Genomic DNA, 18209 nt, shown 5'->3' on the forward strand with positions numbered 1-18209 from the left:
TGAGTTGGTTCCTAGGATCTGCAGGCTGGGTTTGTCTGACTCCAGAAGCTTGCGCACCATCTTCAGAAAGCTCTCCACAAACAGGTTGATGCTTTGGCAGTGACATGCCATCAGCAGCTGGTCCAGGGCTTCCATGGCTATGCACACATACCTGGAATGGCAAAAGAGAGAATAGAGAGTCACTTTAACCCTGAAGATAAATGTAGTCTGTGCCTGCAAGAAATCAAAATAAGATAAGCTTTCCCAGACAAACTCTGGAGACTGAGCATATTCAGCTGGACTCTGCCAAGTGTAAATATAATCTGTACAGGCTGTTTGCATTTGTGAGAATCATTGCAGGGTGCTCAGAGAAAAACAACTTCACTGGAATATAAAGTAAGTGCAGACTGAACAAACACATCACAGCGCATAACCCAAACCAATCCTGTTCTTTTTATTAAAAACAGACCCATTTTCCTCCATGTCTTGTTGGTTATATTGCGAAGATAGTGACAGTGAGTTTCGAATGTAACGAGGAAACAAGGTCAAGAACACGCACGCAGAATACAAAGAAGGATTTTTACAGCACAGTCTTAAGCGCTTTGATAAGCTCAGATCTTATGCAGAGATCAGAACAAATCTCTTTGATGAAAGGATATTACAAGCACCACTTTTCCTATTACCAACAGCCAAGCCACCTCAAAATCTTCCCAGAATTTTTATGTTACAGCTTCAGTTGTGCTAGATTTAAATAAACTGATATGTGGCAAAGAATAAACACAAAAGATGCACAAACAGCAAATGTTTAAGGGACTACAGTTGAAGCTCACCCGTATCTATGCCGAGCCACATCCCTTGACAGTCTCTCAGACAGGTAGGCTCCGATACGGTCCAGCTTCTCTGGAGCTGACAAGGCGTAGAATGTCAGCTTTTCCATGTTGGCCTTGACCAGACCATCCTAGGTGGGTGACAGAGGGAGACGGCAAAAGTGGGACACTTTGCAATAATCCAAAGGATCAGTTAACCCAGAATTTAAAAAAAAAAAAAAAAAAAAAGTTGTCCGATGGGATATATATATACATGGGTTAATGTTCACTAACAGGCTTTGGCTCGGTTTACTTTTACAGCTTTTTTTATGTCAACGGGGATAATAATTTATAAAATTGTTGTTCAAATATAAATCTATTCATTTCTAAAAAACCCAAATCAACGAGTATAACTAGATCATCAGGTTTTAGGTCCTACTTTTCCCCTTGACCTACTTGACTGCTCTTCAGTTTGGTCTGGGGGAAGAGAGAGCTAAAAACACCAACAGTCCTCTGAGATCTCACTTACATTCGGACAAGACCAAAGAAAAAAAAAAAAGAAAAGAAGAAAGGAGTGAATGAAATAAAATTTGAAGGTTTTACACATCCGGACAAGACGAGACACGAGCGGTGTGTTACAAAAAAGAAAGAGTACACCTCATGTTTCTGTAGCTTTTAAAAGTCACAACTGTTTTTAGTCTCTGACAACCTTTGGCCCACTTGTCTTTATAAAAGCGCAGATCTGTTATGGTCCCATCAAAACATTTCAATCAAGTTGAGCTTTGAACTTATACTGGGCTACTGCAACACCTTGATTCTTTTCCTTTTCCTCCATTCTGCTGCAGATTTGCTGCTGTGCTTGAGAGTATTGTCCTGATGAACGACCCAGTTTTATTCAAGCTTTAGCTGTCAGACATATGGCCTCATATTCGACTCTAGAATACTTAGTTGCTATACTATAGTTCATGGTTGACTCAATGACTGCTGCAGAGGTCCTTTGGCCGCAAAACAAGCCAAAATCTTCACCCCTCCATCACTGCACTTGATAGTTGGTATGAGGTGTTTGTGCTTGATTTTGGTCTTATCTGTCCAAAGGTCATGTCCCAGAAGTCGCATGGTTTGTTCAGATTCAGTTCCGCAAACATAAGCTGTTCTGTCATGTCCTTTTTAGAGAGGGTTACCAAGCGTTTTCCTGGTAACCCTGCCAAACAAGCCATACTTGTTCAACCTTTTACTAATTGTACTGTCATGATTCTCCTACACTCATGATTGTTATAAGTTATGCATATAATTTGCCATTTACACGCACAAATAAATAGCACATCACAATATGTTCAAAACAACTCACTCACAGTTAGCTGGGGATGTGTCTCTAACCAAGGGACACATTTTAGCAGGATGAACAATAACAATGCCCCTTTTAATGTAAGTGCCTAAGTGGTAATGTCACAGCATGCACAAAAACAGGATGCAGTCATTGTTTTTATATATCTGAATTCAATCTAAGAGAGCACATCTGCTGTCATACCTGCGTACGAAGAATGCGCTACCAACTGCCATCTTCTTGAAATTAGTTTAATGAGCAATAACCAGTTTGACTGTTAAGTTTAGCTACAAACATGGCTTCTCATCCAAACCATCAACACAATTTTTAAGAGAAGACAGAAAAAGCACCAGTGAAATTAGTAGCTTTTTTTGGTCGCTACATTTCAGAATTTTCCAGTTTCACTACCCAGCCACTGCACATTTACAAATTAAATAGGACCTCAATTCTTTTCCAAATTTATTTTTTAGCAAAGACAAGTAAAAAAGAAAACAAATACATACAAACCTAAGAATACATTGCTATATTTAACTTCTTTACCATCAAGTATTTCAATAAATGCATATATACACACATTCACATGCTCACACGATGTGACACAATTTCGAGTCAACATTATCAGACTCCTTAATTATGCCTAATCTGCTGGAGCACCATTAGTTACAGACTCAGCCACTGCAGGTTTCATTTTGGAGCACAATAAGCAGGTGCACAGAGACAAAAAGCAGGGGGGAAAAAAGAGTTAAGTATAACTATGCCGCTGTACTGCAGACCATAGATCTAAAAGGTAAAGTGGGTTACTGCAGCAGCATTGAGGCAGTAATGAAGAGCAAATCAGCTTCTTCGTCTCAGCCCAGATTAATTCCCTTTATGAGTCATCTGCATCAGATCTCAGTAAATCAGAAAAATGGTAGGGAAGATGAGCTTTGAAGAAGGCAGTTATGTAGCTTAATATAAATCCTCCTAAATATAAATTGTCATAACTATTTATATTTGCAAGCAAAGCGACCACAGATGGATCCTACCAGCTAAACCTGGCAAAGCTCAATTTTTATCCTTAACGTACAATGACCCCAGTTATTTTTTTATCCACAGATACGAAAGCACCAAATGATTTCTATATGTAACTCTACACTATGTAGATGAATGGTATTTGACTTTGACAACATGAGGTATTAATAAAAAAACAGAAAGAGTCACTTCTCACCTCTGGATCTTCTGGGAAGATGTTGTCTACCAGTCTCTTGTACCGAGGCCTGAGTGCCCCGCAACAGCCACAAACCCCTGAGGAAGGAGAAAATGGAGAGGAAAAACAAAAACAAGAGAGAAGTGCTCAATTAGGCTTGTGCAGCATGACTGATAGAAATACAATAAATCAGGTCTTTTTCCTTTTTTCTTTTTCTGGTAGTAGTATTAGTCTGCACTCTGTCAGCCAAAGTAATGAGGTAGTCTCAAATCAGCCACATTTCGGTACCGATTCAATGAACACTGCAACAAATGGGCAATAAAAAAGTCATTCCAGTTCAGCAACTAATGACTTCACATTATTGCTCTCACAACAGAAGTAATGGTTGAAAGCTGGAGAAAAATAAGTTACAGAAAATAAACATTAACTTTAACAGAAGTCATACTGACCTGTCAGCAAGAAAAAAAAACAAAAAACAAAAAACACAACTGCAGCCAGGAAAATGGACAAAATGAATTTGTTCATATTTGTCAACTGACAATAGTCAGGCCGTAATATCATTAATTTAGCAGCATACATAAATATAAACGCATGAACTTACAAATACATATAGCCTGAGACAAATAAAAAAAAAAATGTGTACAGTAGAAGGTGACTTCATGTCAGCTTTTAAAGAAATTCCTATACACACAATACGCCTACTTCATGCGGTACGGGTATGACATAATCACTCAAACTTTTGTTTTTAGCGTTAAAAAGATTTATCAAACCGAAACTTTATGTCACAAAACACATGTCAAATCAAGGCGATTCTGTGGAAAGACACTTCAGAACACCAACATATGGAAGGAATGTGGTCACCAGACAATTACAGTGACAGCAATGCCACTGAGATGAAACAGGCACGCACACACGCACACACACACACCTCGCTTTCTCTCAGTCAAGACAGCCTTAAAGAGAATGATGCAGCACAAAGTACGAACTGTGAACAGTGATTTTTTTTCTGACTTTGCACTGAGGAGAAAGCAAGCCAGGCAGAGAGGCAGAGAGCTGACATGATTGGTTGAGGGAATTCAGCAGTGATGAGTCATAAGGGAGACCCTGTGAAAATGAAAAAGGGACACCCTCCAAAATTCCCAAATTACGCTTTCACCTTTGAAGCATACGTGCATTTTTCCCCCCATCTTACTTCCTTTAAACTCACCGTGTGAGTTTTAGAGTCATAAAGCTAGACGAAAAAAGTAGGTCATAATGCAGTCAGCATTGCAGGCAAGTAATGAATGGTTCTCTGACACAAATAGAGACAGGAGGTATTTAACGTTTATTAAAAGAAAAGAAAAAATCAGTGCACTAAGAAAGATTTTCATCTGCCCTTCCTTTCTCCCAACGTCATCTTCTTCCCTTTTCTTAACTTAAATTAAAAAGTGGTTTATTAATCATTATTGTTGCTGCTGTTACACAGACTGAGCAACGTCTCATGAAATGGCAGTAAAAAAAAAAACATTCTGAGCACACAGACAACATTATTAGCGGTCTATTTGCTACACCTTTGCAATAATGGCTTCCATTCCATTTATAGACCATCTCCCAACTCAACACCAAGGTAATACATTTTTTTTAAACTACTACCAAAAAAAGCTATTTTCTGTTCTTCAAACAACACCATCAACAACACTGCTCACGCTATGCCAGAACTGACAAATATGACTTGCAAAATACTTTGTGAAATCCAATAAATAAGAAAAGCCTATTTATTTGGACGTGACAACATTTCCCCTTGTTAAATAAATATAAGTGATTATAATCACCATGCCTTGGTGTTAGCAACGTATCTATTAAGACAAAGACGGGAAATGTAAAGATTTTATGCACTCTTCAATATTTGTTCATAACGAGTCATATCTGTATAATAACGTATTAAGATATTACTTGGTAAATATCAAACACTGATATCAAACCATGAGTGTGTAACACCCACGATATAACCACACAAGATATCGCAATACCATGTTGTATCAATTCTTTCCCTCATCCCTAGTGTCTTTGTTAGTACAATCATGACAGGAAATGATACCTAATTGTGTAAGCAAATCATCTTCATTGGGACATGTGTTGCTGCTTGAAAAACTTCCCATCACAAGAAGTTGTTGGAAGTCAAATATGTGTGAGAAGAGGTATGCTTACAAAAATATAAATGGACCCTTTCAAGCGAAAGTGAGAACTGTACTGACTACACTAGAAGTTACATGATAAATGGACAATCAACTTTTCAAGGCCATGAAATGTGATGACGGTCGGGCTATTAGAGCATGCATGAGGTTTTTTTTTTTTTTTTTTCAAAGCACAAACATATCAAAGTCACATAGTATAACAACAGAAAAATTAAAAACAAAATATTTTCACACACTTTGTCTTATCTTGCTTTTTTGGCCAACCAACTTTTGAAAACAAACACTTTTAACATTTTAAATTAATTTCCAGGATTTAAAAAAAAAAAAAAAACTATTAGACTATTTAGACTTCTGAGCACTGCTGCTATAGAGATCGTCATTTAGACCGAGCAACAAGGCTGTGTATCAACATTTAGTAGCCTTCTGGTACATTATCAGTGACCCATGCCTGGCAAGGCAGCTGCAAGAACAGATAAGATGTCCCTAATAGACCTTTTAATAAAGTTATCACTTTGAGTACTAAAAGCGCATTTTTCAAGACTTATGTCTGCTCTCTAAGTTGTGTTGAACTCGGTAGGAGTTGTCATCCATGTGCTCATCTCAGGGAAGTGTGAGTCTACTCGTAGCACTTCTTCTCTTTCCTCTATCACTTCAAACACTAATGAGGCCTCTGCAACTCTCCCTCCCTTCCTGCACCCACCTAAACTCCATCCACCTCCTGTTCACATCCTTGCTGTATTGGCTCAGGGCATGAGTGTAGGAGTCAACACTGAATTAATAAAAAAATACAGTGGGTCCCTAGTCTCCAGAAGAAAGGGTACCGGACAGACAGAGAATGGGCAGGAGAATGAGAGAAAGACATATACAGAGATGGGAGTGTGATGGGGGAGGTGAAATGAGATGTGCTGAATGAGTCACAGATTAGTGCTACTTATTGCATCTGCTCTGTCCAGGACAAATCTGTCCTGTCCTCTCTGTCAGCTGCACATAAATTTTTTTGGGGAAAGTCATTTCTAAATAAACTAAATTATGTAATACCGGTATATTAGCATTTTATTTCACACACCTGTGGTGCAGCATTTGGATATATCCTGCCTTTTCCCTCCTTTTTAAAAAATTGTAACCAGTTCTCTTTACTTCAGTGTTAGATCAACTGACAGCTGAACAGTTTTTTGTAACGACACCAAACAGCATATTTGTTTCTACAACTCGACAAACTTGATGAAAGTGGCTCAAAGGGGCCGATTACACCCACAGGTCTTTATAACATAAAATTAAACTACTGCCATTTAAAACATTTACATATTCTGCTTGCACTCTAATTGTAATGTGTGTTCTGCAATACCACTTCTCTGAGGAAATTTCTCCAGCTGATTTGCTGGCACAGAAATTCCTGTGATGTTTCAAAGTTGTGCTCAGTTTCTGTTATAAGGAATGAGGGCTGTTTTGTGCTTCTGCTAATGATGGGTTAGTTAGGGAGAAAAAAAACTTAGAAGGCAAAACAAAGTGGGTGCACAATGATTTGGTCGACAGTGGTGAAAAGCACAAAGCAGGGGGTCTCACGACATCCACCCACTCTGCGCTGCAAGGTGACAACACATTTATGGGCTGGACACCGAGCTCCTCCACACAGACTCAAATAAGGAATAAAACCTACACAGCAAACACTGTGAGCAACACACTGACAAGCTTGAAACACAGGAACAATAAATCACTTGTAGCTCTAACACTAATACAACAACAAGGTGAACATCTATCGCTACTAATTGGATGTTAAGCTACACAATCTTCCAGCATGAAGTTATGAGTGGATATATACACACATGTAAGGGTGGGGGGGTCACCATCCTTCAAATCGTCACAGGAAGAAGCCAGCCAATCGCAATCTATTTTTATCCTCGTAACAATGGGCCGGTACATTAACAGATTACACTCTCCATTTCCCCCAGGATATCAGCTTAACATTTCCACATTAGGGTGAGAGAGAAATGGAGAGAAGGGAGGACAAAACTGCACGTGGAAGTAAGAAAAATAAAGGCAAGCAAAAATACATAGCTACAGAAGACATGTTTTTGCATGATAATAAAATTTTTTGAAAAAAAAACAGAAAAAAGGAAAAAATCCTCCACCCACTTACACAAACACCATGAGGTGTTAATAACTGCACTGTGGGTTCCCACGTATCAGCTGTAGACACTAGTGCTAAATAAAAAAATAAATAAATAACAGAAATTATCTCAAAGGATGCTACAAAAACATACATGTGAATGCACAAGGTGGTGCATGACGCTTTACGCATCTTGCAGTGTCATCTGTACCTGCTGTCCCAAATCTGCTCTGTTGTGCCTGAAGTCACATGGCGGATAAGAGAGAATAAATACAGTCCTGACACCCAGCAACAACAATATTTAACACACTTAATATCTGCCTGTGTGTATGGAGGTGTGCGTATACTTGGGAAACAGAACTGCAGGTGCACATTCAGACCTCACCTTCACCTAGGGTCATGCAAAGCGGTGGTTTTGAAGGCCAACGCTGACACACAGGCATACAGTGACCTTGCTGTAAATATGCATACTTCCCCAAGAAACACATCACTTCTCATGAGGGTTACAAAGCAAGCTGCCCTTCAGGGGTGTCATTACATAAGAGGGAGGGGGGAGAGAGACAAAGTCCTGCTATTTTTACATCAGCAAACATCTTCAAACGTTGTACTCACACAAAGAAATGCAAGCACACAGCAGAATCTGGCAACACGGAGAGCAAACGAGAAACGAGGAGCGCGTAAGCAAATAACAAATAATGAGCAAGCCCATTTCAACAGCTAACCAGTATGCACAGACGCTGTCACTGAGTTTGGGAATACTGTACAGCAGATGAGGAGAGGAGCAGAGTACATATCATAGAGAAGAGGGTGACAGCCTTTTGGGAAGTGTGACAGGGAATAAAAATATTTGGGGATGACATAAAAACTACTCAAATGTCCTGCTTATATATAACCATAACACTCCACCATACCTGCCCACCATATCGCTTAGGTATGTTTGAGGTACTGGAAAATATGGAATTTCATAAGGAAAACATCATATACATCAGTTTTTCAGCCAATTAAGCCAAGAGCCAGATTCACAGCACACATTCGATCAGTGTGGGTGGAAGCAAACATGGCTGGTGTAATCCGACCAACACACTGATGCCCAGACCCCGCTGCCAACAAATCTATATAACACAAGCCTGGTCCAACACACTATGAATCCCTTAAACCTGCACAGACACTATAAGCTGAGCACACTGTGCAGCCTTCAGTTTGAAGCGCCTGTGTTAAAAATCCACTCCAAACCAAAACCTTACTCCATCAACAGTCTGCAATTCAAAGCAAAGCTGGTTACATTTTTAATTAACACTAATCAATTAACTATATATCAACATGCCCCAGTAACATCAGAGTCAAAATAAATGTCAAAAACCATCTGGGGGATTTCATCGAATCTAAAAATGATCTTATCAGAGCTTTTCTGTTTTTAAAGAAACATAATTTAACACATAGTATCTAAAATACTGAAGAATCATACATATATGAACACAAGGTTATAACGCAAACACCCAAAGTTAACCAGAGTTAGCAAATACTTAATACACTGACAGAGAACACACCCTGTTAACACCAACTATAACAGAAGGAAACATTATCAGTGATAGTTAGGAGTAAATAAGTGTCTATTACCAAACATAAACATCTTCAAAGCAGAGTCCCTGAGTAATCTATTACTGTAATGTAACAGTGAGTATCCTTTTAAGTGTCCAAGTTCTCATAAGGCGCTTTCAGGAGCTGCTACACTCTAGTCAGAACTGCTTTTTATCGCAAGAAAGCCGAGAAGGAAACATCTTTGTAGAATGTAGGAAAACAGGCTAAACGGCGGATGCCTGATATTACTCACATGTTTACACAGCCCAGAATGCACAGACCAATACGCAATGGAAAAAGGATTGTTAACCTTACCGTACATTAGTCGTGATGTGGAAGTCGCTCACTACGGCCGTTTATGTTTTCTTAATGCAGCTTCAGTTCCTCATGCAGACACACTGCTGTGCCTAGAGGCACTGAAAATGCACACAAACACACGCACCGCTCAGCCTGGGATAAATGCCTGCACGTGTGCTTGGAGCTAAAAGGCATATGAATGTGCACCGTGATTGGTGCAGAGGCTGGCTCGCTGCTATGAGTTACACACGCACAGTCTCCTTGCCATGCAGGCACACACACAGTCATTCACACACTTGCGCACAAAAAGGGGCTGAGAGGCAACGTCAGAGGAAAGCATGCCGTGATGACCTTGGATTTTCCCATTCTTCTGCAACAGTGCTCCTTCTTAACGGAGGCAGTGCAGATTTTGACATGCAAGCGTGCATACAAGCACACCAAACTCACTTATAATCTACCTTTCAATTGCAGAGGGAAAAAAAGGCAAGGACTGACAGAATAAGAGCGAAATGTGCACCACAAAGATGAAAAGGGAGAATACCTCCTTCCCACACAACCCTCTCGTCTCCCTCTCTCCACCCCCTGCCAGCATCACTCTTGCCCTCCTCTCATCATTAATCTTCCCCTCTTTTCCGCTTTACTTAAATTCAGCTTTTCCTTCTGCACTTATGCAACCTTCTGCCACACTTCCTTACAGTAGGGAATGTGCGATTACATAACCATGTGTACTGATATTTGCATAAACAAAAGCAAATAACCATTCCTTTTAATGAAGTGACAGTTTACGTTTTCTCTTCCAGGTTTCATTTTCTAAAAAAAAAACAAAAAAAAAAAAAAAAAAGCAGATAAATTCAACAGTAAGACTGGGCCATATCATACCATTTATGGTAATACCGGTATAATGCTGGGCAACAGTAAGAAAATGAAATATCGCGATTGAATATGGGTAAAACACGCATGCGCAGTGCCTTTGTTTTCATACGCACATGGTGGAAAAAGCACGGCGGCGACAGAGAATGATAAGGGCGAAAGCAGATCGTTGAATGAAACGGATGAACCAGAATTGGTTTGTAAAAAAGCTGCAACTTCAGTGGTGTGGAACTGGTTTAGCTTTCGTCCATCAAATACACACCAAAGCACTATTTTTGGCAGAGCATGCTAGCGGGCCGTCGTTATTACTGTATTTTTTGGAAAATACGGCACTTAAAATCAATCCTTTTCTGAAAATCAGCAGTGCCCCTTATAATCCCGTGTGCCTTATGTATGAATTCTGGTTGTGTTTACTGACCTCAAAACAATTTTATGTGTTACACGGTGCTCGAAAATCTGTCAAATGTTTTAGTATGACTTTGCTAAGCTACGAACCTGCACCGCTTGATGGATTGTCGGAGCATTACAGCTATCGTAGGCAGGAGCCTCGCGCAGTGATGCGTACGGTGCTTCAACATAATATTACCGTATTGTGTGTGTATAACCTCTTTTTATGTTTTGTGGATATTATACATGGTTATGCTGAGGATATGTCGGCCAATTTCCATTGGAAATGCCTTTTGATTAAACTGTCAGCAAGGAATTTTTATAACTATTACCACAAAGCCATTAAAAAGAGATACGATCATCATGTAATTTGTTCTAATGCACAAATTTGCAGCGGTTTGATCAGAAACCTCACAATACTGCAGTGCACTCATAAAAACTCAAATGCACACTTATTTTGTATTAAGTGCTCAGTCTCTCTGGTTCACAGTTTTCAGTCTTCTAAGACGATCTTATAATGAACTAAACATCTAAAATAACAACATGTTAGGTGTTTCTCTCTTATGTGAAATAGTAGCAGCTCACAGGGTTTTAGAATGCAAAGATCCATCAATCAAGCTCAGTTCTGCAATTCCCAAAAGTGCATTATTGATTGCCAATGAAATCAGCAGTTGTACAATTAATTGAGGTTGGCAATAAATTGATTGTAGTAATAAATAAAATCTGCCTTGGTAACTGGGCAACACTGTTTAGCAGCACCTTGTATTATTAACTATGAACAATCTCAAGCAACTTTGAGAGAGGCAGACCCCAAATAATAGTTTCCATTTTCACAATGACTTATTTTTAAGTAATGTGAATTTGGGAAGTATGGTAAAAACCAGCTATTCAGTGACACTAAGCAGGGTCCCAAAGACCACAGGGGAGGTGATGTTGTCACTTACCCTTGCCAACGCGATGGTCCAGAAGGGTACGACAGTCCAGTGCCAGCCTCTGAGTGGCCGGGACATCAGGCGGAGGCAAAGGCATGGTAGGCAACAGACACACACACACACACACTCAGACAAACACTACTCCTTTCATAGATACAAAAACCTTTCTTCCTAAATCCAAACGTATATAATATAAACAAAACTTGGTTTCTTGTTTAACAGAACTTGGTTTCTGCACCTACACATAAAAGCTAAACTTCCATCCCAACACAAACACTCAAGCCTAGAAACAAAACTTCTCCAAAAACTTTAAAATAAAACTAAACTTCACCAAGACACCCCGCTGAACACCAACTTGTATGTCCTTGTCACACAGCTTCCTTGTAATGTATGCAACTGCATACACAGGTTGTCCGCATTAACGAAGAGATTAGTGATTAGTCCTTCTATAGCAGCTCTGCTCCGTGTGCATCCCTCTCATTAATAAACATCTCACTGACACAATGGACCCCACTATCCAGCCGGGACTGCTCGCTGGGCGAGAGAGGGAGAAAGAAAGAGTAGGGTGGAGAGAAGCGGGGCAAAAGGGGCACTGTGGGATAGCCATTCAGTGAGTGGGCTTGAGATTCAAGGAATGCAGCCATGGATGTCAGCTATGGATGCCAGCACGGGCAAAAGGTCTGCAGGGGATTTTTGGTGCAAGTTCACACACTTGGCTGCAGGACCAGATAGATCATCCAGCCGAGAAACAACAATGGGAAGCTTCTATAACAAAAACGTTCCTTCTATCTGATAGCAGTGGTTCATCGTGGAGTGTATGTTTATTGGTGTATGCATTTTGGGCTCCTTTTTTTGGTTCAACTTCATGTGGAGGACATGATTTATTACTCTAGGCAGTGATGGAGCAGGTGTAAAATAGCTTGCCGTTAACGCACCTGTCATGCTGAATATCAGTCACAAGGAGGCGTTGCTTTTCCAGGATCCAAGAGAAGGGCAGATGGGTGGTACTTAAGTCCTGAGCTGAGTCTCCACCACTGCTTCGAAAATCAGGAAAGCTGCTGGATTGTCTTCGGCCTGCTGAAGTTGGAATGCCCAAATTAGCGGAAGCACTAATATATGCTGCTAACACCGAGTATATCTGAACCTATCATTTTCCTTCATCGTTTTCCTAGCCAGTGACAAGAATATGGTGAAATTATCCTCCAGCATCTGGACAGAAATGCGAAATCAAGAGTTACCGGTTAAATAATAACACGTTAGCATTTCCATTCAACAACCATTTTCTTCTACAGCACTCCAGTACATTTCCTTGATTTCTTTTAAGTTTAGACACAAACTTGTCTCTACTAGGTGTAACAAGCCTAACTCCTACGATTCAAATGTAGGCATAGCTCCTAGCGAAGTATGCTAACGTTAACGTGGCTAACTATATCTATAGCCCCCCGTTATTTATTAATGTCGGAAAACATTTTTTGCTTACCATGAATTAAAAAACAGTTAAATCCCAAAAGTATGAGGCATGCGGACAGGTAACGGTGGACAACTTAACTAAAGTTTAGCTACGCCGGGACATCATTTACTTAGCCAGACGGCTAGCAGAGCAGTTGCTCCTGGCTAGCCGTAAATATGGTGACAGCCCACCACTCGATTGAGCCTTTAGTCATGTTAGAACATGTACAATTCACACAGGACCTGCCCCTGTCTTTGAATCACTGGATAAATACTGAGAGGGAAAAACATACATTTAAACAAAGCTTTATTGGGTAAGATTCTGAAAACATAATAAGAAATAATACAGATTTATTGGAGTACAGAAAAAAAATACAGTACTAGGCGTAAAGTTACTTAATCTAATAACCTAATTTAATTTAGTCTAGTGGATGTTACTGATGTTGCAAAGCAGCTGGTAAGATTATAAAAGTCAAGAGGACACTGGTAGTCATTATACATGACAAATATTGGCTTTTTGTTTCCAGAGAAGATGCCAATACAAATCATCTGAATACAAATTCAAACGCCATACAGTGTTTAAATCAACTCCTCAAACGGTTTTCTATTCAGTGCTGGACTCCACTGGATGATACACTACCTTTCTTATTTCTTGTGCAATTCCCTTGTAAATTTCTGTCAATTTACAAACAGTGGGACTGATAAAGGCTCCCTAATCTTACCTTTTTTCCGTTTACATATAGAAAAATCTTTTAAAGAAATGAAATGTGGATGCTATGTGTTTGATGCATTTTCCAGCTGCGGATGGGGCATCCTGCTTTCCAATAGTCTTTCATTCTACCAGTTGGTGGAAGCACTGAGTCAAGATCATTTTTTTAGACATTTTAAAGCTTGTTATCGTCCATAATCACTCTTTCACTTTAAGTTTAACATTGCATGAAAAATATTAGGAAGTGAACATTTAACACATTACTTTATCTTGCACCTTGTCAAAACTTGGTGCTGCCATTCACTCCTCGGGATCTTTTAGCCCTACTGTGCCATCAGTGTTTTATGTGGTGCTAGTTTTGAATAACATTTAAATGAATTTAATTACATTTAATTATTCAAATGCTCTGCAAGATATGGCCATAGTGCAGGTTGTGAGTCCAAACAGTTTGATTAGGTGCTTGTACAGCTTTTGAAGCGAGCCTTGAGGTCTGAGCATGGAAGCCTCTGTAAACAGCATGGGAAATCGATGCAAATACTGGTGGCTTACCTGAAGCAGTGTGTGTGCTGCTGAGGTCCTATGCTGCCTGCTGATGACAACTGTTTTCACCTTATAGGTGAAACATTCAGGTACTTGTAATAAGGAATTGGGTTCGCTATGCCATATGGGCCCTCAATCTTTGGGGGTGGGGAGATCCATTGAGAAAAGGGGCCGCCTTCTCAAAGTATTGCTCAACATCTGTTTGTTTTCAAGCTGCTGTTTGTGAGTGAGCAGTAGGTATACTTATCCTGATGCCAAAACGAAATGGGTTCATGAAGTTGCCGTTTCAGTAAGTACTTGTAACTGATAGTAATTAGTGTATTTTGACGCAAGAGTAGAGCAACATAGTTATCACATTAGTCTAATGCAGCCAGGCCTACTGGGTGAAGGATAGGTCTCAGCCTGCTGAGAAATAAAATATCTAATAAAATACTAAAACATTTGAACTTTTCACCACCATAGAAGGACTTGAGTTAAGGGCTTGGGATGATGATGCCTCAGTTTCTGGATATGAGGCGTCTTAGTTGGAGACAAACAGTACTCTGAGAAGCAGGCTACGTTCTCAACAGATTTCTGTGGTTGATGAAAATTGTAAAATGTCAGTGAAATGCTACTTTAGAGTACTCTCTGTAATGCTTTGAACCCCTGCTGACCTGTACACTTCCTTACGTTAAAGAGGTTTGTACAACTGCCAGAACTTCACACACGTGTCAGAGCTACACTTCAACGGACAGAAATAGCTCAGTGTACAACATATGCGCGATCCTTGGCACACAGTCAGGCTGTTAGGTCTGTTCTGTTGCTGGTATGGCTTTAGTTATCTCATTAGTGTGTAGCCAGAAATGTTCGTCGTAATGCTAATTATATTCTGAGGTTTTGCCCATAGTGGACTAACTCCTAGTTAGGTGTAAACAAGTTTACAGTTCAATTCAATCAGAGTCACAAAAGAAAACCACAGACTGAACAGGTAAAGTAGATTAACAATCACAGACATTTGTATATACAGAATATCAAAAGCTGGGTCATTACAAGGTGATCTGCACTCATCTTTACTTTACTCCTTCCCCCTTGTTGTTTGTTGTGCCATTTGAGGAGTAAACATACTTAAAGGTGCCTTATTTCAAGTGTCAGAGAGCTTTGTTGATAAGGAAGCAGTTAAAGCAGTACTAATTGCCTTAGACCTGGCAGCTATTTTTAGTTGTACCGTAATCAGCAAGAAAGGTCTGAGCTACAGCGTCACAGTGGGACAGATGGAGACTCATTACATCAGTCTTAGGGGGTTTGCATGTTGCCTGGAAACAATTAGCAAAGCAAGTCTGAAAAACTTTAACCAGCTTACAACAATAATGACCATAAGCCAGCTGGAGACATCAGCCCAGTAAGGGATTCAATCATCGCAGATCTCGTGCTTTTCTTTGCTTCTTTAACCTATTGCACACTCAGTATTACCCTGTACAGTTTGTGTGGATGTTACCATGAAACCTGTTAAAAGCAATAAATACATCCATATCCATACGACTCTGCATTATTGTATCGACATTATAATCAATCCGCTCCTTTTGTGTTGTATATGTTGCAGTTTCTTCTGCCCTCTTGGGCATCTCTCTCTTAAAAAACACATGTTTAATGTCTTTTTAGCCAGGTAAATAAAGGATATTTACAACTGACTTTGCCAAAAACTGTTTGCAGCTTCTAATTTGCGATAGGGATGTTCTTTCTGACTCAGAATGTCTCGATATTATTCATGAGAGATACATTTGACATATGTTTGACAACTTATAAGCTAACAAGTATTTACAACAGTTTAAATACAGGCAATTTTTCAGAAATACCGGAAATTAGCTTATGACAGTTGATCACTTTTTGGCATAATGCTGACCCTGCTGAAGGTGTTTTTCCTTCCCTCTGTTGCCAAATGCTTTTTTATAGGTGGTTGTGTAATTGTTTCTTTTTTCTTTCTAATATTATAGGTTTTACAATATAAAGCACCTTGAGGCAACTGTTGCTGTGAATTGGTGCTATATAAATAAAACTGAATTGAATTGTGAAAAAACAAGTCTTTCTATTGTGTAACAATAACCAACCTCATATATGATAATATATAAGAAATCCAAGCAAAATATTATGTTGGTATTGCTCTTGGAGCAATGTGTTCATCCATCAGAATATAATTTAACAATTTACTTCATAAGAAAGAAAAACAACAGAAGATTTGCTGACTGAAGTCTTACCAGATGGAGTGTTTGTAAGAAATATTGTATTTATATAGAAGCATTGTCAGTAATTCAGGGTTAGAAGACAAACGGTAACTGGAGAGCTCTGTATTTCCAACACTGAGCTTCGGCATTAAATGTGGAAATGACTTATCTTCACACAGACACACACATAGCAAGCAGAATTTGTGTTATCGTGGGAAACAGTATTTGATGATTTTGTATTAAAAGCTAGAACTTGTTCTTTAAGTTCAAATGGGTCATTTTGGTAATTCTGTTATTGCTGCTGTTATTGTGTATATATTTATTTATATTTCTTCATACATTCTTATATAGTTCTATATTGTGTATTTTGTTGTACAGTTATTTTATTTTCAACTTTAATTTATATATTTTATCTTATTCTTTCCCAGTTAAATTTACCCTTCATTCTAATTTGTGTTGTACAGTTATTTCACTTTTAACCTTAATTTATATTTTATTCCCTCCTAGTTAAATTTACCCTTTTTAATTTTTCATATTTATTTCCTATCTTATTCATAGCCTTTTCCTTTTTTGTTTTCTTTAGGTCACAAGCAGTTGTCCAAGCATTTCACTACATATCGTACTGTGTATGACTGTGTACGTGACAAATAAAATTTGAATTTGAATTTGAATTTGAATCCATAAGATAATAACATGAAATTTGTATGTTTGTGCTTTGTTATGAAAATCTGGACCTTACAAATAAAATGTTAAAAATAAAGAAGAGCCTTGAAATTTGTATTTAGACAGATGTGGAGTGACTTTGTACACCTACTCAGAAACACTTGGATTTTAAAATGTTTAGCAAAGGCAGCTTCGTTGCCTTTTGTTTGCTGAAGCACCTTGGGCTCCTGCTGCCAGGTGGGAGATGATTCAGTTTCCTTGCTCTCGCATTCAACCTCGCTTTGCCTTTTAGGCATTGTTTTTGCCTGTGCACTGTATGAAAGGAATTTGTCACCCCCATGTCTGTAATTTCACAGACAGGTAGTTTAGTAACCAGAAGCCCAAAGGCATGAGGCAGCACTGCTGTTTTATTATTATTTTTTTGCACATTACCAGAAGTAAAACAAAGAGTGTATTAAAGTGCTATAGTATGTATCAATGCATTAATGTTTCCCCTGCTTCAATAAGATTTGTTGACTTGACCAAATGAGAGCACACTGCCTTTACCTTGGTGTTATCCTGGTGCCAGTGACCTCGGTTTTACAGGCCAGTGAGAGTGGCCGCTGACTAATTAATCCTCTTTGCACTCTTCACTCCTGCAGCTCTGCTTTGTGGCAGTTCTTGACATCATTTCAAAACAGTCCAGATGGTGACCTGCAGTCCTGAAAGAACGACTCCAAGAGTCTCGCCAGGCCTGTATGTCGCTGTCCGCATCAGTGTTGGATACGGCATTGCAACGAGGGCTGCTTCAAGTTTCAGTTTTCCTTTTATAGGTTGTGTCTTAAATATCAAAAATGGATTATGATGAGCTGGATGCACGTATACAATGGCAGAAACTAGGTATTGTCAGTGGATGCACTATACGGGAAACGTTACAGGTCAGTTGTGTGGTTTACAATCCTTTTGCTTTTTTGGGGGGTCGGGGGGGGGGGGGGGGGGGGGTAGTTCCTTTGACAGATTGTAGCTTACGG

At 39.3% G+C, this 18209-nt stretch overlaps 1 protein-coding gene across 5 annotated transcripts in view; it reads right to left on the minus strand.

Moving 5' to 3' along the window:
• LOC120724954 (protein EFR3 homolog B) overlaps positions 1-13293 on the minus strand; it is a 29617-nt gene extending 16324 nt beyond the window's left edge. For 2 of the 5 annotated variants that reach the window (XM_040017492.1, XM_040017491.1), the window contains exons 1-4: positions 11653-12569; positions 3317-3393; positions 810-937; positions 1-151 (exon numbers count right to left, since the gene is read on the minus strand). In XM_040017492.1, coding sequence (XP_039873426.1) covers positions 1-151; positions 810-937; positions 3317-3393; positions 11653-11737 — 441 coding nt within the window. In that variant the 5' untranslated portion in view covers positions 11738-12569. The other 3 variants (XM_040017494.1, XM_040017495.1, XM_040017493.1) reach the window with 3 other exon arrangements.
• Between the last annotated feature and the right edge of the window lie 4916 nt (positions 13294-18209).

This window comes from Simochromis diagramma, unplaced genomic scaffold, assembly GCF_900408965.1.
Source record: "Simochromis diagramma unplaced genomic scaffold, fSimDia1.1 OVJJ01000802.1, whole genome shotgun sequence".
Classification (NCBI taxonomy): Eukaryota; Metazoa; Chordata; class Actinopteri; order Cichliformes; family Cichlidae; genus Simochromis; species Simochromis diagramma.